Source organism: Lathyrus oleraceus, chromosome 6, assembly GCF_024323335.1.
Source record: "Lathyrus oleraceus cultivar Zhongwan6 chromosome 6, CAAS_Psat_ZW6_1.0, whole genome shotgun sequence".
NCBI classification, from domain to species: Eukaryota; Viridiplantae; Streptophyta; class Magnoliopsida; order Fabales; family Fabaceae; genus Lathyrus; species Lathyrus oleraceus.
In genome coordinates this window covers 75,556,002-75,580,287 of record NC_066584.1, presented here as the reverse complement: position 1 = coordinate 75,580,287, position 24,286 = coordinate 75,556,002, and the positions used below count along the sequence as shown (strand labels likewise).

Genomic DNA, 24,286 nt, shown 5'->3' with positions numbered 1-24,286 from the left:
GAAAATGAGATAAACATAAAATATGTGTTCAAGTGAGCAAAATGAAAAGCAATATGAATAAATGAGCAAGAAATAAAGTGCATTAAAGTAAAGGGCAAGAAATTAAATGCTCAAATTAAAGTTAGTAATTAGTATGGTTATGTTAGTTTGTCATAAGATAATGTAGCGCTATGTTAAGCAATCGTAAGTGGACTAATGTAGTAGTCACACCTATCTGAGGCCGGTCAATAAAACTATAGGCAAATAAATACAAGTTACAGATCATGACTAGTAAGCCAAGCTCCAAAAACTTACCATGCCAAAACAAAAGGGGAGAGGCCTTGTATGGACTTTAGGTTTCTTGCTTGACCAAGAAGCAACCTATCTTGGACACAAAGCAACTCACTTGATCTTGGATCAAGTTGAGTTTGGTTTGGATCAAAGAAGGTTAAACCTCTCATTTGTCAAGACCATAAATTGTAATGAAAATGAAGACATCAAAATGAAGCTGAGGTGATGTACATCACCCCTGTAACCATGGATCATCCTCACCATTCCTATTTAGAGAGAAATGTGAGCTTGAAAATCATGGTGTGTGAATTGAAATGGCACGATTTGCATAATTAAGACCACCACTGGCCTGCCTCAAGTGAGAGGACTTCAGAAAACAACACAAACCAAAGAAAATCACATTGTATTGCAAGATCTAGATCAAAAAAGTTTGAGGTTCTACCTCTGAAATGAAGCTTCAAATGCCACGAATTCTTCAAGCTCTTGATCTATTTTTGCTCTGGAAGTGTGATGATGATGATAGGTTAAGGAATTGAGCTTTGAAAATCAACTAATGATGTTGAATTTCAGGCTTGAAAGAGAAAGAGAAAGCTGAAAATTCCTTTAGTGAGGGTTTGGATTTCAATTCAGCAGCAATTCAGATCTCCACTGGTTGCCAATTGAATGAGAATGCACACTTATTTATAGCTGGAATGGATTGCAAGGCATGGTTCCCTCGTGTGCATGGGATTTGAATTCCTCTTGCATGGGCCTATACAGGCGCATGTAAGGCCCAATGATGGGTGCAAATCCTTGCTGAGACCATCTGGAAATGAATTGGATGTGCAATTGGAGTGGCATTAGCTTGCACATGAAGTTTCAACATGAAAATGCAAAAATGTATATAGATAGAAAGCTCTTCGAAACTCACACATGGAAAGTCCAAAAAAGTAATGAGAGTAATGGGTGGAAAGTCCTTGAAATAAGGAACAAAAGTCATGTTGGGCAAAAATTCATTTGGAGTTTGTAAATTAATGAAAACTGGCTGTGAAAGTTTGGGTACAAAACATGTCTAAGTTACCTTTGAAAATTTTCACCAAAAGCAAGCCTCTTCAAGCCCTTTTGTTTCAATTATGCAAGCCTCAAATGTAAAAACCTCCAACATAAAACTAGTATATCTTTTCAAGATTATCAATTTAGACTTAAATTTTGAATCATTTGGATTTTTCATGAGAAAGTTATGGGCACTTGAAGTTGGGCATTTTTCAAATTCAATGACTTAGGTCTAAAGTGACCTATAATGTTTTGTATTATCACATGTGTTTCTTTTAAGATTATGAAATTTTGTCCAACATAACATTTGAATTAGACATCTTAAGCTTTCAAATTCATTTTGTCTCACGTCAAAATCATAAAAATTAAGGAAGTTAGGTCCTTGGGAAGTTGACCCAAAATTAGGGTTTCAGTCAAAATGACCTATAATGTTTTGAAATGAATGATGATCTTCCAAGTTTCAAATGGATTTTTAATGAACATGAAAGTTGTTCATATGTTTCTTAAGAAAATTGTTTATCTTGGGGTCATCTTCATTTGACGAACACATTAAAAGTTGTATCTCATTGATGCTCAGCTTAGTCAGATGACTTGACTGGTCAAGTTTTCAAGGCCAAACTTCCAATCTTGATGAATACATGATTGAGGGGCCTCACATAGGCTCATATATACATAAAATAATGAATGAAAGAACTTACCTTGATTAAATTTGATCAAAGGTTGAGGTTGCTTCATGGGTAAAGCACAGTCAAAACATAGTTGAATTAGGGTTTCCTTGGGAAACAATGCTTAACCCCTTTGGGTTATCTTGATAAAATTGGAAAATTGAGATACTTGGGAGACATATATGATGATTAAGAACTTTTTGGACCATTGTCATGCTTCTTCTCATCTTCATCTAGCCATTTCATGGAGCTTAGGAGCCTCCTAGGAGCATGGGAGCACATGATCACTTGAGCTTCAAAACAAAAAGGTTAGTGACATATTTTTGTGCTTTTGGTTAGTAATCAAAATAAGAGAAGCAATAATATACAATAAAAGTATGCTTGGTGGTCTCAAACCACACACACAAGTCCCAACCCTAGGTTAAGGAGCCAAACATGCTATGATCCTTGAGGCAATGCACTGAGCAATGATATGATGCCATGAGGGATCTTAGGGTCAAAATTAGGGTCTTACAGTGACTCGTAGAGGTCATGTATTTGGACCTGTCTTTACAAAAGAGGTGATAGAAGATGTATCTGTTGGTAAGAAGGTTGATGTACCCGCATCAAATCCGGTTAGTGCTCCAAAAGATCAGTCTGGCGAATCTAGCAGTTTGAAGCCTAACGATGATGATGAGGTATTGAGATTGATCAAGAAAAGTGAATTCAATATGGTGGAGCAGGTGCTCCAAACTCCATCAAAGATTTCAGTGTTGTCTTTGCTCATGAATTCTGAAGCGCATAGAGAAGCACTACAAAGAGTGTTGGAGCAAGCTTATGTGGAGCATGATGTGACTGTGGATCAATTTGACCACATTGTGGCTAACATCACTTCCTGCAACAATCTGAGTTTTTGTGATGAAGAGCTTCCTGAGGAAGGCAGAAATCACAATCTGGCACTACATATATAAATGAATTGTAAGGAAGATGCGCTGTCAAATGTGTTGGTTGATATCGGTTCTTCGTTGAATGTACTCCCCAAGTCAACTTTGTCAAGGTTAACGTATCAAGGCGCCCCTATAAGGTACAGTGGCATGATCGTCAAAGCATTCGATGGTTCTCGCAAGACTGTTATTGGTGAAATGGACCTTCCATTGAAGATAGGTCCAATTGATTTCCATATTACATTCCAAGTAATGGACATCCACCCGGCCTATAGCTGCTTGTTGGGAAGGCCATGGATACATGAGGCTGGAGCTATTACATCCACTTTGCACCAGAAGTTGAAATTTGTGAAGAATGGCAAGCTTGTCATTGTTGGTGGAGAGAAAGCACTGTTAGTAAGTCACCTGTCGTCTTTTTCATATGTGGAAGCTGAGGAAGAGGTTGGAACTCCGTTCCAAGCTCTATCTATTTCTGAAGTGAAGAAAACTGGGGCACCCATGTCCTCCTTCAAAGACGCTCGAAAATTGTTGAAGATGGTAGTTCAGATCAATGGGACTGTATGGTAGAGGTCGCCGAGAACAATAGTAGAACTGGTTTGGGATTCCAGCGAGGGACGTCTCATGTTAGAGCTAAAAATGTGCAACCTAGTTTCCGTAGCGGAAGGTTCATCTGTGGTAATGAACAACACTCAGTTGCCATGATCGAGGGTGATGAAGATGAAGACTGCGCCAATTTTGTGACGCATGGAAAGGCTTGGAACAATTGGATCACTGTTGATGTTCCTATTATCATCCATCGCTCTAAGTAATTTATTTTTATCATTTTTAGAAAAATCCTTCTCCTATGCCCAAGGGAGAAGTGAACATTGTTGGGCATATTTCAAATTAATCATCAATAAAATGCAATTATATTCATCCACATCTATTATGTTTTTATTTTTACTTTTTGTTTTTCTGAAAATGGTAATCACAAAAAAACATAAATAAATAATAATTATCCATCTGCATAATATTTGGTCACAATTCACATCTCTAAAATCAAAATATCAAATCATTATGCAAGTTGGTTTCTAAACCCATTGAATACAATGATCCCACTCATTCTCTAAACTTTGAATTCTCTGTGTTTGAGGTTGAGGAAGAAAGTGATGAAGAAGTGTATGATGAATTGTCTCGTCTACTTGAGCATGAGGAAAAAGCCATTCAACCATTCGAAGAACAAATTGAGTTAGTCAACTTGGGTTCTGAAGATGATGTGAAGGAAGTCAAGATTGGGTCTCAATTGTGTCAAGAGGTTAAGAAGGGATTGGTTGATCTTCTCCGAGAGTATTCAGATGTGTTTGCCTGGTCCTATCAAGACATGCCTGATTTGGATTTTGAGATTGTGGAGCATAGATTGTCATTGAAGCCAGAATGCCCGCCGGTCAAGCAGAAGTTGATGAGGACTCATCTTGAGATGGCAGTGAAAATCAAAGAAGAAGTGCAAAAGCAGATTGATGCTGGTTTCATTGTTACTGTCGAGTATCTGCAGTGGGTGGCCAACATTGTGCATGTTCCTAAGAAAGATGGAAAAGTCCATATGTGTGTTCATTATAGGGATTTGAACAAAGCTAGTCCAAAAGATGATTTCCCTCTGCCACACATTGACATGTTGGTAGACAATACAACTAAATTCAAAGTCTTTTCATTTATGGACGGATTTTCCGGTTATAATCAGATCAAGATGGCACCCGAAGATATGGAAAAGACCACATTCATTACACCCTGTGGAACATTCTATTACAGAGTGATTCCTTTTGGTTTAAAGAATGTTGGTGCAATATAGCAGAGAGCTATGACCACTCTTTTTCATGACATGATGCATAAATAGATCGAAGTCTATGTTGATGATATGATTGCTAAATCCAGTGATGAAGAAGAACATGTTGAGCATTTGTTGAAGCTATTCCAGCGCTTGAGGAAGTACAAACTCCGCTTGAATCCCAATAAGTGTATGTTTGGTGTTCATTCTGGTAAGTTGTTGGGCTTTATTGTAAGTGAGAAGGGTATTGAAGTTGATCCTTCCAAGGTCAAAGCAATACAAGAGATGCCTACACCCAAAACTGAGAAGCAAGTCAGAGGTTTTCTTGGCCGCTTTAATTATATCTCAAGATTTATATCGCATATAACTGCAACATGTACGCGTATATTCAAGCTTCTTCGGAAAGATCCGTCTTGTGATTGGACTGAGGATTGCTAGAAAGCTTTTGACAGCATTAAAGGATATCTACTTGAGCCTCCGATTCTGTCTCCGCCTGTGGAAGGAAGACCGTTGATCATGTATTTGACTGTGCTTGAAGAAAGTATGGGTTGTGTCCTAGGTCAGCAAGATGAAAATGGAAAGAAAGAATATGATATTTACTACCTCAGTAAGAAATTCACCGATTGTGAGACTCAGTATTCTATGCTAGAAAAGACTTGTTGCGCATTGGCTTGGGCTGCTAAGCGTCTGCGTCAGTATATATTGAATCATACCACTTGGTCGATATCCAAAATGGATCCAATCAAGTATGTTTTTGAGAAGCCTGCTTTAACTGGGAGGATTTCCCGTTGGCAAATGTTGTTATTAGAGTATGATATTGAATACCAATCTCAAAAAGCAATTAAAGGTAGTGCCTTGGCTGACCATTTGGCTCACCAACCAATTCAAGATCATCAGTCAGTGCAGTATGATTTTCCTGATGAAGAGATTTTGTACTTGAAATGAAAGATTGTGATGAACCATTGCTTGAAGAAGGGCCAGGGCCTGGTTCCCGTTGGGGCATGGTATTTGATGGAGCTGTTAATCAGTATGGTAATGACATTGGGGCAATGATTATTACTCCTCAAGGCACTCATTTTCTGTTTACAGCTAGATTGACTTTCAAGTGTACAAATATTATGGCTGAGTATGGAGCTTGCATTATGGGGCTTGAAGAGGCCATTGATCTCAGAATCAAGTATCTTGATGTCTATGGAGATTCAACTTTGGTTGTGAATTAGATCAAAGGTGAATGGGAGACGAATCAACCCGGTTTGATACCATATAGAGATTATGCGAGGAGGATTTCAACTTTCTTTACAAAGGTTGAGTTTTATCATATCCCTCGAGATGAGAACCGGATGGCAGATGCTCTTGCAATGTTGGCTTCAATGATCATGGTGAAGTTTTGGAATGAAGTTCCCAATTTAACCGTGATGCATCTTGATGGGCCAGCTCATGTGTTTATTATTGAAGATGTCAAAGATGAGAAGCCGTGGTATTTTGATATAAAGTATTTTCCCCAAAGTCAGATTTACCCACCTAGGGCATCTTTGAAAGATAAGAAGACTTTGAGGAGATTAGCCGACAACTTCTACCTGAATGGTGATGTGCTTTATAAGAGAAACTTCGATATGGTTCTGCTCAGATGCATAGATAGACACAAAGCAGACCTGTTGATGATTGAAGTTCATGAAGGTTCCTTTGGTACTCATTCCAATGAACATGCTATGGCTAAGAAGATATTGAGAGAAAGTTACTATTGGCTGACAATGGAATCTGACTGTTGCAAGTTTGTGAAGAAATGCCACAAGTGTCAAATATATGCAGATAAGATTCATATTCCTATGACACTATTGAATGTCATTTCCTCCCCATGGCCCTTTGATCGGTAAAATAGCAAGTGTACTATTTGCACCAATGTAGTAATAAAAATGGGTTTATCCCGAGTATCGGTCTCGAGGACTGCGTAGAACGTATCAATTTATAATAATTCAATTAAACAAAAGTTCATATGAGGTTGGATGTTTGTTTTCACAATTGATAAGGAATAAAAATATAAAGCGTATAAAACTCTTTTAGTCGATATAAGAAATAATGCTAAGGCCAAGTGTATGAATTGCTGTGTATTCCACTTTTTCCATATCATATAACATCGATGCTATTATAATTCAAAACAGTTTCTCCAAAGTAGTTTTCTCTAATTCCTTAGCCAAAACCATTTAATAGGAAATTTCACTCCTAATTCCTTAGTCAATCAAATTGCTGTTAAGAAATATTTATTTTATCAAGAATTTACGGTAACCACATTTTGATCCTTATTCCTAAGTGATTAAATGCGGGTTTTATTATACAACAGTGATAAGGCGGTTTGTCCGGCCTAAACCTTAACCAGAAATCAGAATTTCATTTGTCCGATAAAATTAAGCATTAAGCGCATTGTATAATAATTTGAATTACGAAAACATCACTGATTATAAGAACATGGACAAAATATTCATACAGCAGCAATTCAGGGACACCCCCTAGCATTGGGGGGTTTAGCCTCTCATAATATTCAAAGACAAAAGATTACAAATTAAAGACATTATAAGTTGTTGTTGATGAAAGTTGATCTTCAATTTCTTCCGATCTTGAAGATCTCTTTTCTTCTCCACACCTTGCAAGGTTGCTTCCTCTTTTCGTATCTTTTCTTTTCACGATCCAAAAGTCCTTTTTTCAGTGCTTCCCATTCGACTAAATAGTTTCCAAACAACTAAAAATAATGCCAAATGCCCAAAATGCCCTCCGGATGTCCACAGGAGTAAAAATTAGAAAAATCAGAATTTTGAGCGAAATGGCCAACACGGGCCGTGTCAGGTGACACTGCTGCCCAGGTTGGCTCCTCTGTAGGTACATAAGACACACCCTGTTGACACGGGCCGTTTCAGGTGACACGGGCACCCGTGTCAGCCCACTGTTTTACTAGGTTTTTGTTGGCTGTTTTGCACATGCTGACATGGGCCGTGTCAGGTGATACGGGCACCTGTGTCAGCCCCCCTGTTTTGTCTGTTTTTCGCTTTTTCTTCAGTCTCTAACCTCCCTTCTTCCGGTACACACTTTCGGACTTTAATCAAACCTGGAAACCAACATTCTACACAGAAACACATGAACTGCGACAAAAATGCGAAAAACTACTAATGAAACATAAAACACACGGAAATTCATACAATGCAATAAACTGAAGAAATCACTAAAATAAAATGCAAAAGTTACCGATTCATGTAGATTCCATGCTGGATAGATGATGAAAACTGAGTGTAAATGGTGGCCGATCACAACCCCAAACTTATCTCATTTCTTGTCCTCAAGTGATGCAAGAGACCAAGCGGAGGTCAACCATGGATTCTATTCTTTCCTCAACACAACTGATGTTATTCGCAACTTGGTTTTCTCCTTCCCGATTAAGTTTCAGGTTCACCCATTCGACATTTTCCACTGCCTTATCATTTCAGAGAGTTCTTTTACCTGCAAGCTTCTTCACACTACTCACAAAGCTCTCGAGGTTAAAGTGTTTAGCACTCAATAAATCAAGGTATGCAATATCAACTATTACTTTTGAATAGATTCTATGTCAACTACACAAACACAATTCACACACTTTAAGAGGTCTTCAGGGTTGTAACGGGGATTAGGTACGATGGGAGAGTAGACAACAAAATGGATTACAAAAGGTTTTACAACTCGACATTCATGTTTTTGTTTTTCTTTGTGTAAAAATTTTATTTTTGGGGTGTCGTCAAATCTTCACTCTTTTTCTACTCAACTTCATTTTAATGTATGAGTCTATTTCTAAGGCAAGTGCTTATTTCTTTTTTTTTTTCTCATTTCTTTTTCTTTTTTTTCTTCGGTAGAAGCGGATGTTTCTACACACTTTTTCTCTTTTTTTTTTCTTTTCCTTGCACTTGCCATTTTTCAACAACATTTTCAATTTACGGATGCATACCCCAAACTTATCTTTTTTGCACAAGTTTTACATTACACAGTCATGCCGAGCTAGGGTAGGGAGTGTATGGCTAAGGGTTAACATGATGGCTTACACAAACAAAGGGTTACTGGCTCAAAGGGATTAACAACGGATGAAAACAACATTAAGGGTGGCTAGAAAGGCTCAAAGATGGAAAACAAACAACATGCCTCAGTGTGTGTTTTTGTATTGTGCTATATCAGTAGAACTTACGCAAAATTAGAGAGATAGAGTCATACTTGAATGCGCTCTTTTTATGTTTGGTTTAGCTAAAATCTCACCATGTTGGGTAAGCTTGCAGACTTCAAACATTCTTTATGATAGACAACTTCTTTATCAGATTGGGCTTACCTTCTCCTTTTTCGGTCTGGATTTCCAAGTTGCGTCCAACCTTTTGTTTCTCAACTGTGTCACCTTCCATGTTGCCTCGGGAGAAAGTTCAGGATCGCGTCTTTTACTCACTGTCCACTAGTCTCTCATTTCTCCAGCATCATCTACTTTCATCTGTAACTTACCAAAATAAAAACAACCACACAACGACGAACAAAATAACACACAGACACAATAAAAATTAAAATTTAAAACAATTCAATTAAAAACCTCCCCACACCTGAACCAAACATTGTTCGCAATGTTTCAAGTTAAGATATGAGGAGCACTTACAGCAATTACTGAGGAGGTGGTGGAGGGTATGGATAATGCAACATCATACGTTGTATCATTGCGTTCATCTCGTCCAAAACCGTCCCTTGACGGTGTTGTTCAGCCCCAAACCTGGTGAGCTCTTCACCTTGCCTGGATTGCTCCGTGCGAAGGTGGCCAATCTTATCCTGGATCCATCCCCATTGGTCTGATGGCATGGAGTAGGATCCGGAGGCTTGAGTTGGTTCCGGCGGTTATTGGAAAAAAGGTTCCTCGGTGCTCGGTGCACCATCCATCAGTTCATCTACAGTAAAAGAGTCAAATAAATCTTCGTCCCCCTCTTTTGGTTCGGGACAGTCATAGAGCAAGTTGGCTCTGTTAGTGATACTGATAAACTCGTAAGCAGGTAAATCAAGAACATGTACTTTTTGGCACAAAAGAGAGTAGTAGTCTTGTTTTATCGTGATCATGCCTTGCCGGATCAAGGCTGCCATGTCCAGTTTACTTTTACCTGGCACCTGGGGAAGTCAACTAAAGCAGCACCAAATCCGAAGTGGTCGGAAATCAGAGTAATCATGGCGCCAACAGAAATGTCGGCCGACGTAGCGCGACCAACTCTCCCTAAGTAGTCGGCTGCAAAGGCCGCTACATTGATCGAAGCTTGGGATGCCATGATGTATAGGAAGAACAACTCCCTTTGTGTGGCCACACCTGTGCTGTCTCCGCGACCAAAAATTGTATATGTCAGTGCCTTTTGTGCATACCTGAAACATGGGTTATGGATACCCGATGCCTTTGCCCCTTTGGACACATATTTATTATTACCTGTGATGGCGGTCCAAAGTTCTGTCGGGACAAATGTATCGGGCACCGCTCCAGGGCCTACGATTGGGAGTTTTAAGATCCTCCCTAGCTCCTCCACAGTCAGTTCCAAATCAGTATTGAATAGACGGAAGTGCAACGTACCGTAATATTCTTTTTTTGTGCCGTTCCACCTGTTCTTCAGCTTAAAATCGATGGTGCTCAGAAATTCCAACGTGATGCGTGCAAATGTAGGTGCTTCCAACTGCATAAATTCCAGCATCCCTAGGGTGTGGAACATGTGGTGTACTTCCACTTGCAATCCCAGTTCCTGCAGTATGCCATTACACATATACCTCGTAGGGGTGAGTTTCCTTTTTATATGAACCGCGTACCTTTTCCGATGCTCCAGGCTCTCGAACATAATGTCGTGCTCGTTCGGGGTTCTCCTTGCTCTTTGTCTGGGACGAGATGATTCTCCCACATTTTTGGTTTTTTCGCCACGTCGAGACATATTGTACTTGCACACAATAAAAAAACAAGAATTTGGAAAAAGAGATTTAAATAAAGATATTACCGTAGGAGTGTCGAGAGTAGGGAGCGGTGAATTTTCCGAGAAGATGGATGGAGGATCGGCCGAGATTGGTGGTAAAAAAGAGGTAGCTCTTGAGTGAAACTTATGAAGAATTAGGTTGTATTTGAGAGAAAGAGAGTGGAGATGAAGAAGTATGAATGTAATGTGTGAAATGAGGAAAGAATTAGTGATAAGGTGTATTTATAGGGTGATTTTCGGGGGTGGGACCCACCTCCAACGGTCAAAAATGCATGGTGAAAGGTGCCCAACGGCTCTATTTTTCAAAAAAAAATTCACTACTGCGCTAGCTGGCACATCCGTGTTAGCTGACACGGTCGCCCGTGTCAGTGCAACACGCCCTCATGACACAGACCGTGTCATTCCCAGAAGCGCTTAAAAACAGCTTTTTTTGTCCAGGGCTGACACGGGCCGTGCCACCTGACACGAACGGCCGTGTCAGGCCCATGGAAATCCAATTTTCCAACTCCAAATTCCTCTTCCTAACACGGTGCGTGTCAGCTGACACGGGCGCCCGTGTCAGACCCCTATTTTCCATTTTTCTTGTTTTCTTGATCTCTTGTGCTGTGCAAGGCTCTAGCTTCCGAATTTGTTAGAGATTCGCTGCGATCGCTACCTTTATCTCCTTTATGAAACACTGTTTACACCTGCAAGTAGAAAACACACTACCAAACAAAGAAAATGATTAGATACAAAAACGTGGGTTGCCTCCCACGTAGCGCTTCGTTTAACGTCGCTTGGCTCGACGGTTGCGCATCTTATCAGACAAGATGAACAACATCAATTTGGCCCACAACTTACCCCACATTGTACGGCTTCAATCTCTGGCCATTCACTTTAAAAATAATATCTCCATTGAAAGGGTTTTTTATTTCAACTGCTCCATGAGGATACACTTTGTGCACCATAAACGGACCTGAACATTTCGATCTCAATTTTCCAGAGAACAGCTTCATTCTTGAATTGAATAGTAGTACCCTTTGTCCTTCCCAGAACTCTTTCCTTTGGATTCTTCTGTCATGCCATTTCTTCGTTTGATCTTTGTAGATTTTCGCATTTTCATATGCCAGATTCCGGAATTCTTCCAACTCGTGGAGTTGAAGGATTCGGGATTCTCCTGCTTTCTCAAGATCCAAGTTAAGGAATTTGGAAGCCCACAAGGCTTTGTGTTCCAGTTCCAAAGGTAGATGACAGACCTTACCATATACCAATTGATATGGGGACATACCAATCGGTGTTTTGAAAGCTGTACGATATACCCAGAGTGCATCATCGAGCTTACTCGCCCAATCCTTGCGAGAAGCATTAACCGTCTTTTCTAGGATTTGTTTCAGCTGCCGATTCGACACTTCAACTTGACCACTTGTTTGCGGGTGGTATGGAGTGGATATCCGGTGTTTCACATTGTATTTCAAGAGTAGCTTCTCCATTAGGTGATTTAAGAAGTGAGTTCCTTCATCACTAATAAGAGCTCTTGGCACTCCAAACCTGACGAATATGTTTTCTTTTAAAAACTTGACCACCACTTTTGCACCATTTGTAGGTAGCGCGACTGCTTCCACCCATTTGGATACATAATCCACCGCCACCAAAATGTAGTTCTTTCCAAATGACGGTGGAAACAGACCCATAAAGTCAATACCCCACACATCAAAGAGTTCAACTTCTAGCATGGGATTTTGTGGCATCTAATTTCTTTTCGAAATATTTCCCATCCTTTGGCATTTATCGCACTTTTTGATCATTTGTTGAGCATCTTTGAATAGTGTCGGCCAGTATAAACCTGATTGGAGGACTTTAGCAGCAGTTCTATCACCACTAAAGTGTCCACCATAGTCCGAATTGTGACAGGCTTTCAGCACATCCCTCTATTCTTCTTCTGGAACACATCGTCGGACCAAACCGTCTATTCCCTTTTTGTACAAAAAGGGATCGTCCCACAGATAGAACCTGCAATCATGAACAAAAATTTTCTTACGGTTAGAGTCAAAATCATTCGGGATCACCCCGCCTACTAGATAGTTCGCATAGTCTGCGAACCAAGGCATTCCAATAACAACAAGGATGTGTTCATTAGCAAACTCATCCTTTATTGGGCGCTTTTCCTCATTCTCTTCTATTGGGGACATCCGGGAAAGGTGATCTGCTACAGTATTTTTGCACCCTCTTTTGTCCCGGATCTCCATATCAAACTCTTGGAGGAGCAGGATCCACCACAACAGTCTTGGTTTTGAGTCCTGTTTAGCAAACAAATACTTCAAAGCAGCATGGTCAGTATAAACAATGACTCTAGAACCCAACAAATATTGCCTGAACTTGTCAAAGGCATAAACTATAGCTAACAACTCCTTTTCGGTAGTTACATAATTCATCTGCGCATGGTTTAACACATGACTCGCATAATAGATAACATGAAGGAGCTTATCCCTTTGTTGCCCAAGCACTGCTCCCACTGCGATGTTGTAAGACCCCAATTTTGTCCCTAAGATCCCTCATGGCATCATATCATATCATATCATTGCTTCAAGGATCATTGTGCACCTTTGCTTCCCTCCTTGTGGGTGGGTTATCTTGAGTGTGGTTCTTGATCACCAAGCATGTTTAGCATTTGTATGTCATTGCTTTTCATTTGTTTTCTAACCCTAAAGTACAAAAATATTGTCATTTAACCATGTTACTTGCAGCTGAAGCAATTAGGTCAAATCAGTCAAAGGCAAGTCATTGAGCTAGATGGTGGTCATCTTGAAGAATTTGGGCACCATGATCATTCATAAGAAGTTCATATAAGTTGTGATATCATTGGGAATCAAGATCTCAAGTGGAAGAGGTTTGAAGCTCATCAAAGCATGGCTCAGTCAACCAAAACCCTAGCAAAGTCAACTGTGGTCAACTGTGCATTTAATCAGGGATTTGATGGTGGGAAATGGTTTGAGAGGTCTCATTCATGTCCATATAAGCTTCATATAACATGTCAAACATCATCATTGAGGAATTGGAGGTCAGACAAAAAGTTTCTAAAAATAGTAAGGACCTGTAATTTTCAACTGCCAAAAATGGAAAGGTCTTCTCCTCAAATTTACATCATCAAGCAAGCTCCAAATCAATTTTTTCCCAACATGAAAGTTGAAGATCTTGCTCTTGCCTTTCTAAAAAGTCCAAGAACACCCATTTCTCATGTGTGGTTGGCAAGTTATGACCAAATCATTTTCAAGAAATCTTGAACTTCAAGGAGGCATAACTCTTGGACCATTTGGCCAAATTGAGTGAGGTTTCTTTGAGCAAATCCCATTTGACATGAACTATCATAATGCATCATTACATTTCATCAAAAAGCATCACATAAAAAAGGTCATTTTTCAAGTGAACCATTTAAATTTTGGTGGGAAAAATAGTGAATTTGAAAAATACACATGATTTTCACTCCAAACCAATGCCAATCACTTCAAAACAGAAATTTGGACTTGCTTCAACTGGTTTTACACTGTTCCATTGGTTCTATTTGAAAAAGGGCATTTTTGCCAAATTGCATAACAAGCTTCATTTCATTAATCCATTCCAATTGTTGCTAATCATGTTTAACAGTTGGATTAACAGGTACTATGTAGTCTTAATTGTAACAGAATTTCGAGATCCACAATCACAATCTCAGATCCAAATCCAAAAATCTCCAAATTCTCTCAAATTTCTTCCAAACTTTTTTGACTTTGTTCATCCAATTTCACTGTTCTTTTGGCTTGTACTTGTGTTGATCTTCATCTACAGGTACTGTTAGAGATCTGTTGAAGAAGAAAGGTGGAAAATCTTGAAGAAATCGCAACTGTTGGAACCTTGCTCATCCATGGCATTTTGAGATTTCTTCATCATCGAGCACTGTTGAGCTGCATACTTGACTTCATTCATCTCCTGCATCATCATTGGACATCTGTTTCAACCTATCCAAGCCAAATTCGCGCGAAATCAAGAGCTGCTTCATCATCAAGGTAAAACTCGACCGCTTCAATTCTTGAAATTAGTATGTGGCTTTGGTAGATCTTAGTTAATGGAGTATTCTGTAGCTTGAATCGTGCCATTCCATTGAGTATTGGTGAAGATATATGGATTTGAAATCTTGATTGCAAAACTTATTTGATTCGATTCCTTTGCTGTAGTGAGAATTAATTGAAATCAATGTTAGATTCATGATCTAGGTTGAATGTTGGTTCTGGTGATATATGTTTTATTGATTTCTGTGGAGTTTGAATTTTTGTGATGATGAACATGATGAATGTGACGAAGAACACTTGATTTTCGTTTCCAGATTGTGTGTAGATCTTTGCCAGGCATTTTTGCATGTTGTTTCGTGTTTATTCGCCATGCTACCAATTACGCGCTGCCACCTCACTTAATGAAACGCAGCGTTTCATTAAGTGAGCGCCTGAATTACAAAAATGCCATTCAGTCCATTTATTTCATTTTTAATTCCAAATGTTTATTTCATTTTGATTTCAATCTTCAAAAAATCATAAGTGATTCATCTTTAATCCAAATTGAGTGGGAATTTTTGCATTGATCTCCATTTTTCCTCTAGTTTTTTATAGGCATGATAGCAAAAGTTGTGCATGGTCTGTTTTTTATTTTTGCCTAATGGTTTTGATCATGTATGCTTTTTGCCTATGTTTTACCATTTTGATTGTGAAATCATGATGCTTGAACCTATGAACATGAAATTTTACAGGCATGATCTAGACTCATTCCTGGTTATTTTGGTATATGGTTTGTGATTTTTGAGTTCCTGGATTGGGAGATATGATGTAATCTTTGAAGGTGTGACAATGTATGTCACACCATGTCTTGTTCATGTTCTTGATTTTATTTTCCATGCTTATGCTATGCCAATTGCCCTGGATTTTTACATGCTAATACTTAGGGATGTCTAGTTTGCTTGTGATTTTTCCTGGAATTTTTGAATGCATTTTCCATTTGTTTGAGAATTTTCCCTCTGTTTGGTCAATTGTGAACATTTTGTGAGGCATGATCTCATATGTTTTATGAAATTCTTGTGGCTTATTGGATGGACTTGAAATTTGGCATGTGTATTATAGACATCTTGAAGTTTGCCATGGCTTTGGTCTCATTCATTTATCATGTTTGGTTGCTGTTTTATGATTGCATGAACATGATGTATGATTTGTGGTCTTGTATGAGCTTGTTTGAACATGCTTTGACTTGCTTCCCTTTATCCAAATGCCATGAAATTTGGTGTGTTGCTCATTCAATGTGTTCTGTTTAAGCATGATTTTTTCTGGAATTTATTGAGCCATTTTGGTATTGATATGCTTGTGTTCATTCTGTTTACATCATTGAGTTCTTAACTTGCCTAGTTTGACATGATTTGCTTATGAAATGCAATTGATGAATGCTTTTGATATGGGACCAGCTGGAATTTGTTCTTATTTGATAAATCTTGATTTCGATCAAGTTTCATGTTCTGTTTTAAATATTTTCTCCTCCTTTGGCCCTAGGCTTTGGCCTAAGGGTTCACTTCTCACATTTGAGTTTGATTTTCAGGTTTAAGAAGCAATTGCTTTAAGGAGATTAATTCAAGTTGATTGAGTTTGGTTTGCTTGATTGTGATGAACTAACTTGGTTTGTTTTGTAGGATGCTAACTCATTTGGTTTGAATTTGTGCTTTGCACATGTGATTGATTGTGTTGACTGTTGGCTCTTATCTTGTCTGTTTTGACTTTGTGACTTGAATACTGATGATATTTGATTGATTTCAGGTACCATAGTTGCTTTAGTTCCTTTGAGAACTAGCTATTGCTTTGCTTTGCTTAAGCATTGAGGTAGAATCTCTTGTCTCCATGTAGTATGGAAGACCTGGCTTGTTATTTAGCCAGGCACCTGTCTGAAGTCCTCCTTAAGAGGCAATGTTTGTGATTGTTTAACTTTGTCCCCAAGCAGGAAAAGACCTCATATGAGGCAATTGGTAGATAGAAGAGATATGTAGCCTATCTCCTACTATTCTGTGTGTCACTCACCTTGCTCACACCACATGTGTTGATGCGTAGTGAGTAAAAACCCAAGATCTATCGAGTCTAACTTGTGGAGAGAGTTCCATCTTTCTGAACTCCCACACCTTCTGATATTCAATGCTCTCCCTGACCAGGGATAAGAGTGATGAGGCACACCCCTCATATCCTTTCATCTGCTTCACCTTGGCTCTCAATGTCAAGGTTAAGAGCACCATTTACCCCATTCCAGTTGACTTTAAAGTCTAACCTTTGTTTGAGCCTAATTGCTTGGTTATAGTGTGTGCTAAATGACTTTGTTTGATTGACTGTTTGTTGCATTTGTACATGTTTGCTTGTTTGCTATTGTGCAGTCATCATCATTAATTGTTCATTATTGCATGACCATCATTTCATATCTTTGTGATCCATCTTTGGTTTACCCATTGAGGACAACTGTAAGTCCATTAATTGGCCTTTGTTCCTATGATTTGGAAGGGATAAAGTGTAAGACCATTTCATTTGGCCACTTATGTCCTCTTAGCTTTATGCTTCTGTTTGTTTGTTGTATGTGAGGATGCAATTGTAAGACCATGTTGTTGGCTTTTGTACTCCTATGATCATCCTTTGGAGGTTGGTATAAGTCTAGATAGATTGGCATCCGACATCCATGTTTTGTTTTATTTTAGGAGATTGGAATAAGTCCATTTATTGGCATCTGATATCCGCTTTTGTTTGTGAGATTGGTATAAGTCCATTGATGGCTTCCGGTATCATTGTTTTGTTTTAGGAGATTGGTGTAAATCCATTTATTGGTATCCGATATCCGCTTTTGTTTGTGAGATTGGTATAAGTCCATTGATGGCATCCGGTATCACCTTGCTTTTTATCTGCTTACTTGCTTTGTTGCCTATTCCTAAGGACGCACTTGAATCATCTTCTATATGATCTCAAGAGGTGAACCTTTCTGAGAAGTTTTACACTCCATTATCCTTCACCCTCTTTGTCCTAAACCTTTTCACACTTTGCTTCCAAAACTTTGAACTGTTGTGCAAACATCTTCATGTCTTTTCAAATTAGAAACCTGGACCATAAGTCCTTGACTTTTCAAACTTCATTTTTCATAACACTTCTTTGAATCAATCCTAATCATATCTTGACCATATTTTGTGAATACTCATAATCAATTAACTTCACCCATTCAATTGTTTTGTGGCTTTGTCCATTGTTGATATGTTTTCATACATTAGCCATAGGTTTCAATTACCATAGTGGTTGATGTAAATCTTACCTTATCCTTAGTGAGTCGATTGTAAGACTTCCGTACTGAAAACAGGGTTAACCCCTCTAGTACGTTGAAGTCGTCCTCGCATGGTGGATTGTGGATTTGGGTTGAGTTTTCTCCCATTGGTAATGAAAAGCCTTAATGCTTGTGTTTAAAATGAACTCACGAATTTTTGGAAATCTTTTAGCCGAACTACGGCGTTCTGATCCTTACCTTTGATGGAAGGTACGTAGGCAACGGGTTCATCCGTTCAAACACAAAAACAATAAAAATTGTATATTCTTTTCTCACCATCCCATTCATGTTTGCACAATATGTCATAAACAAATAAACATTTTTATACAACAAGTGTGAAAAGGGCTCCCTAGGAGTACCTAGGACGTGATGGGTGCCTAACACCTTCCCATTGCGTAATTTACCCCTTACCCAGACTCTCTGATCTTTTTATTAGTTTTCTACGTGTAAAACTTCTTAGGTTTTTGTTCGCTTTTTAACCAGTCCTTAGGATAAATAAAAGTGCGGTGGCGACTCGATTCTTTGTATACTTTGCTTATGGTTTAATCAATAAATCATATAGCGACGAATACACCGCTACAGATGTCACTCGCATCACACATAATCTCAAAGGGTAGAGACCAGTCAGGAGCAATGACAATAGGTGTTGTCACCAATTTATTTTTTATTGTTTCAAAAGCAATGGCACAATCTTTATCAAAAATGAAAGCCTTGTCCTTAACCAACAAGGTAGTTAAGGGTTTAGCTATCTTTGAGAAATCTCTGATGAACCTGCGGTAGAAACCCGCATGTCTCAAGAAGCTTCTTATACCCTTTTCATTCACAGGAGGTGGCAGCTTTTCGATTACCTCAATCTTGGCTTGGTCCACTTCTATCCTTTTGTGAGAGCTTTTGTGACCTAAGACTATTCCTTCTCGAACCATGAAGTGACATTTCTCCCAATTGAGGATCAGATTGGTCTGTTGGCATCTTTCTAAAACAAGGGAAAGGTTAGTTAAACAATTATCAAAAGAAAAACCAAATACCGAAAAGTCATCCATGAAGACCTCCATATGCTTTTCAAGCATGTCTGCAAAAATGGAGGTCATGCATCTTTGGAAGGTGGCCGGAGCATTACATAACCCGAATGGCATTCTTTTGTATGCGAAGATACCATAGGGGCACGTAAAAGCTGTCTTCTCTTGATCTTCCGGCGCAACAGCTATTTGGTTGTATCCAGAGTATCCATAAAGGAAACAGTAGTACTCATGACCTGCCAACCTTTCCAACATCTGATCAATGAATGGTAGCGGAAAATGATCCTTTCTGGTTGCAAAATTCAACCTTCGGTAGTCGATGCACACACGCCAACCCGTGACCGTCCTGGTAGGAAGTAACTCATTTTTTTCATTCTTCATAACTATAGTTCCTCCTTTCTTCGGAACCACATGCGTCAGACTCACCCAAGAGCTATCGGAAATGGGATAAATCAACCCGGCGTCTAACAGTTTAACAACCTCTTTCCTGACCACTTCCTTCGTCACGGGATTTAGTCTTCTTTGTGGTTGAACCACCGGTTTGTGACCATCCTCCATGAGAATTTTATGCATGCACACCGTATGGATAATTCCCTTCAGGTCTTCTATTGCCCATCCCATGGCACTTTTGTGTTTCTTCAACACCTTGACAAGCTTGTCTTCTTGAGAAACCTCTAAATGAGAGCTTATAATTGTCGGGCATTTCTTTTCGGGATCTAGAAAAACATACTTGAGATTGTCAAGTAACTGTTTCAGCTCAGCCACTTTCTTGGTCTCATCTTTCTTTTCTTCAACTTGAGGTTCCCTTAAGTTTTCCCATCTGAGTGATCGAGATCCCTTAACGGGTTGTTGTGTTTCCATCAGAGTTACCACTTCCATCTCCTCGTCACCCACTTCTTGAGTGTCTTCAAAAATTGAGAGACTTAGGACTCTCTCCAAGGGTAATTTTTGTTCCCCTAGGTGATTTTCTTGCAGAACCATTTGATCAATAACCTCTATGTGTTGGCTGGTGGCCACATCATCCTTGTATTTCATGGTGTTGCGCACATCAATTTTTAACTCTTCGTCATAAACCTTTAGAGTCATGGTCCCTTCTTCTATATCTATCAAACACCTCCCGGTTTCCAAAAATGGTCTACCAAGAATGAGCGGTATCTCTTCATCTTCCGGCATTTCTAAGATCACAAAGTCTACCGGAAAGACAAACTTATCAATCTTCACAAGAACCTCTTCCACCACTCCATAAGGTCTCTTCACAGAGTGGTCAGCAAATTGAAATGTCATTCGGGTATCCTGTACTTTTCCAATCCCCAACCTCTTGTAAATGGATAAAGGCATGAGGCTCACACTTGCCCCAAGTCTATAAGGGCCTTCTTGAAAGATCTATCCCCGATAGTACAAGGGATAGTCCCCGAGCCTCAATCTTTTTTCTTTATCGGGATCTTCATACCCTGCAAAATAGCACTGCAAGTTTCGGTTAGTACAATAGAGTCAGTGTCAGTGCTCCTCTTTTTTGAAATAATGTCTTTCATGAATTTAGCATAAGAGGGAATTTGCTCAAGTGCCTCCAAGAATGGAATGTTGATTTCAAGCTTTTTGAACATCTCCAAGAACTTTTCAAAGTTCTTCGCATGTTCCTCCTTCTTCTTATTTCTTGTTGGGAACGGGAGTTTGACAACCGGCTTTGATTCACTAACTTTTTCTTTAGCTACCGGTTCAAGTACTGTCACCTTCTCACTAATAACTTCATTCTCTTTTATCTCCAACTCAACTTCAAGCAATTGGTCCTCTTGTTCATCATCTTTTTCGGGGACTTCTTTTGCCTTACCACTCCTTGTTGTAACAACACTCACATTATTATGCTCTCTTGGATTCGTAACTATAGCACTCGGTAATGCACCTGGTGTTTGCGAACCCGCAAGTTGTTGAGCAATCTGACTCATTTGCACTTCTAGATTTTTTATTGAAGCACCAGTGTTTCTCAAATTACTTCTAGTCTCCTCTTGAAATTGAGAACTTTGAGCTGCCATTTTTTCAATGGCAACTTCCCAATCTGCTTTTCTGGGAACCTGTTGTTGGAATTGTTGTTGAGATGGATAAAACTGCTGCTGGTGGTAAGGTTGCTGTTGTTGTAGACGGTATTGCTGTTGTGGTTGACTTTGATACTGGGTGGGCACTTGCTTCTGAGCATTTCCTTGTTGGTCCTTCCAGGAAAAATTTGGATGATTTTTCCATCCAGGATTATATGTATTGGAGTACGGATTATTCTGCTTTAGAAAATTAATCTCTTCAACCTGTTGAGCAGTTGCCACACAATGCATGGCGAAGTGCGGACCTCCACAAATTTCACAACTAACAACTTGAATAGGTTGGACCGGTTGCACTTGTGCCACAGTTTGCGTGTCAAGAGTCATTTTCTTGAGCCTTCTCTCTACTTCAGCTGTTATTTGATCTTCCATCTTCACAACTTAATTTTCCAATTTAAGATCAATGATACCTTCGGGTTGACTTAAACTGCGGTCATAGAGTTCCAGATGTTCATTTGCTGCAATGGCTTCAATGATTTTCTTTATTCCAGTGGCTGTTGTAAAGTTTGTTGAGCCACCGACAGTTGTGTCTATGAGTTGCTTAGTCTTCATTCTAAGTCCATTCACAAAGTTTTGCATCTGTTAAGTTGCATCCATGTTATGAGTAGGACAGGCAACCAACAGCCGCTTGAACCGCTTGTAAGCGTCTCCGAGTGACTCTCCTTCTTTCTGTTTAAAGTTAACAATATCATATCTCTTGCGAATATACACAGAAGTAGGGAAGTACTCATTCAGGAATGTTGTCTCCATTTGTTGCCAAGCTGTTATGCTTCCCACGGGTAAAGAGTAAAACCACTCTTCGGCATCTTCCGACAATGTAAACGGGCTCATAACCAACTTTTTTGCTTCTTCTGAGTGTCCCTCAATTTTCAATGATGTCGTTGTTAGATGCCCAAAAGTGCTTATTTGAGCTATCAAATATGGGCATCTTTCACTCCATTTCCTTGCTAAAATGTCGAAACCACCTTTGTTTCAGATGAAATGCAATACAATGATAATCTATCTTGGTACCTTTGATTTGTGTGTTATTATGCAGGAAGTAGGCATGAAATAATAGAAAATGAAGACACAAGAAATGTGGCAAAGGAATCAAATAAAACAAGCATTCATCAGCTTCCTCGCTAGGCGAGGGCTGTGGCGAAGGACTCGCTAGGCGAGCGTCCAGCGAAAAGCTCCAGTATTTAACAAAGGCAAACATCACCACACTCGCTAGGCGAGCTTCCAGCGAGGAGTGTGGCGAACACGTCCAGAATTGGTGAAAAGCGCAGCCAGCACTCACTCGCTAGGCGAGCCTTTAGCGAGCTCCCAGCGAGCATTCCAGTAGCAAAACCTCTCAACCTCGCTGGAGCGAAGGTTGAAGCGTGACCTTCGCTAGGCGAAGGTTTTGTTCGCTCAGCGAACATGACAGTCTGGGAAAGGCTGTTTCTCTGGGCGCAGGTGCCTCAGGTGCCTCAATTAGGGGCTCGCTAGGCGAGCCATTCTGCTCGCCTAGCGAGCATGACAGCCCAGTAGCAGCTCTATAAGTAGCAAATGCCACTTTTTGGAGCCATACCTTATTTTTCCATACTTTTGTACTTTTTCTAGATATTTTACAGCATTGTTCCAAGGATCTTTTGTGACCTAAAAACCATTTCTCTTCATCTCTTAACCATCTTTCACAAAAAGAAGGTGGATTCCCATCCAATCTCGATTATTCGACCCGGATGTTGATCAACCTTCTTCCGAAACTTGTTGACCAAGCTACCATGAAAATGAGTAGCTAAGTCCTCATTTTGTCAAGGTTAGATGTAGATGATCATTAGCTTTGTGTGTAAATGTAAGGATCTTCATTTGTAAACTCTTTGATGGTGAATATATGGTGAAAACTTTGTTCTTATTGAAAACTCTTTGTGTTGGTTTATGATCGAGAGATGTTTACCAACTCTTAACCTAGGTTTTCATCCAATCTTGTTTGTTAGCTAGAGATAGTAATGAATGATTTTGTTCACCATAAGGTTGAACCAAAAAGTTGTCATTTTGATAGATTGTGTTAGAGATAAACAATGGATCAAAATGGGAAAACTCACAATGTGTGTTAGAGATAAACACATTGGGAGGACTTTGTGAAATAGTTTATCATCTAAAGGAGTTTATAAGTTTTGTTGATCGAACATATACATGCAAAGTGATCGTCGAACCCTAACTTTGGCAATATTTCTCAAATATTCAAACCAAAACTTTTACCGCATTTTATTATACTTTTATGCAAGATACCGTGACAAATACCAAAACCCCATTGTTACCTTAAGCTAAGAATTAATACAACTGTCGAAAGGCAGTGATATCTCACAATCCCTGTGGATACGATAACAAAAACCCGACACTTAAAATTACAATCAACAAAATGGCATCGTTGCCGGGGATTGTGAATTGATATTGCGAGCATCGTAATAGTTGTTTAAGTTTTAGCTTTCGAATTTTTGACTTGTGCTTGTAATTTGTTTGGTTTAGTGTGCAGCTTACGTTTTATGCGAGGGCAAATCCCTGTGGACGAACTTCTTTTTGATCCCGAGATCGAGAGAACCGTAAGGAGGCTCAATAGCAAAACGAGACGTAGGAGGCAACAGGCTAGACAACGTCAAGAGCAAGGAGAAAGTTCTTCTACCACAAATCCACCACCATTCATACCTAACATGGAGCCACCACCACCGCCTATTTCTACTCCATGCATAAACAGTCCAAGAAACACTGCTCAGTTTGCCAACCACACGGGAAGGCAAGCTGAGATGAAAACGGGAACTCTCAATTTATTATATGGAAGTCCATTCACCGGAATGGACCATGAAGATCCCTTTGCTTTCCTCACAAAATTTTATGAGATAGCATTGGTGGCCGGAGTGGATCAGGCTCAGGAGCTACCGTTATTCAGAAGATTATTTCCCCACGCTTTGCTCGGCAAAGCAAAAGATTGGTACTTAGATCAAACACCAGCCGTCATGACAGACTGGAACATGTTAGAAGAGAAGTTCATCGAAAGATTCTTCTCCCATAACCGGTTCATGGAATCCAAGACGGCCATCTCAGTGTTTGCACAAGGAATCAATGAATCCTTAAATGAAGCGTGGGAAAGATTCAAATCCATGCTTCGGAAGTGTAAAGGGCATGGATTTGATGAGATGACTCAAATCCATATTTTCAAAAAT

The 24,286-nt window shown here is 39.4% G+C and overlaps 1 protein-coding gene across 1 annotated transcript; it reads right to left on the bottom strand.

Annotated features, from left to right (window-relative positions):
- Window positions 1-20,435: 20,435 nt before the first annotated feature.
- LOC127094103 (uncharacterized) lies at window positions 20,436-21,047 on the bottom strand. The gene has a single exon (XM_051032972.1). It carries the CDS (start codon window positions 21,045-21,047, stop codon window positions 20,436-20,438), a length of 612 nt encoding a protein of 203 aa, XP_050888929.1.
- Between the last annotated feature and the right edge of the window lie 3,239 nt (window positions 21,048-24,286).

Coding starts and splice junctions, on each gene's coding strand:
- LOC127094103 (XM_051032972.1), bottom strand. CDS start 21,047: ATGGCAGCTCAAAGTTCTCAATTTCAAGAGGAGACTAGAAGTAATTTG.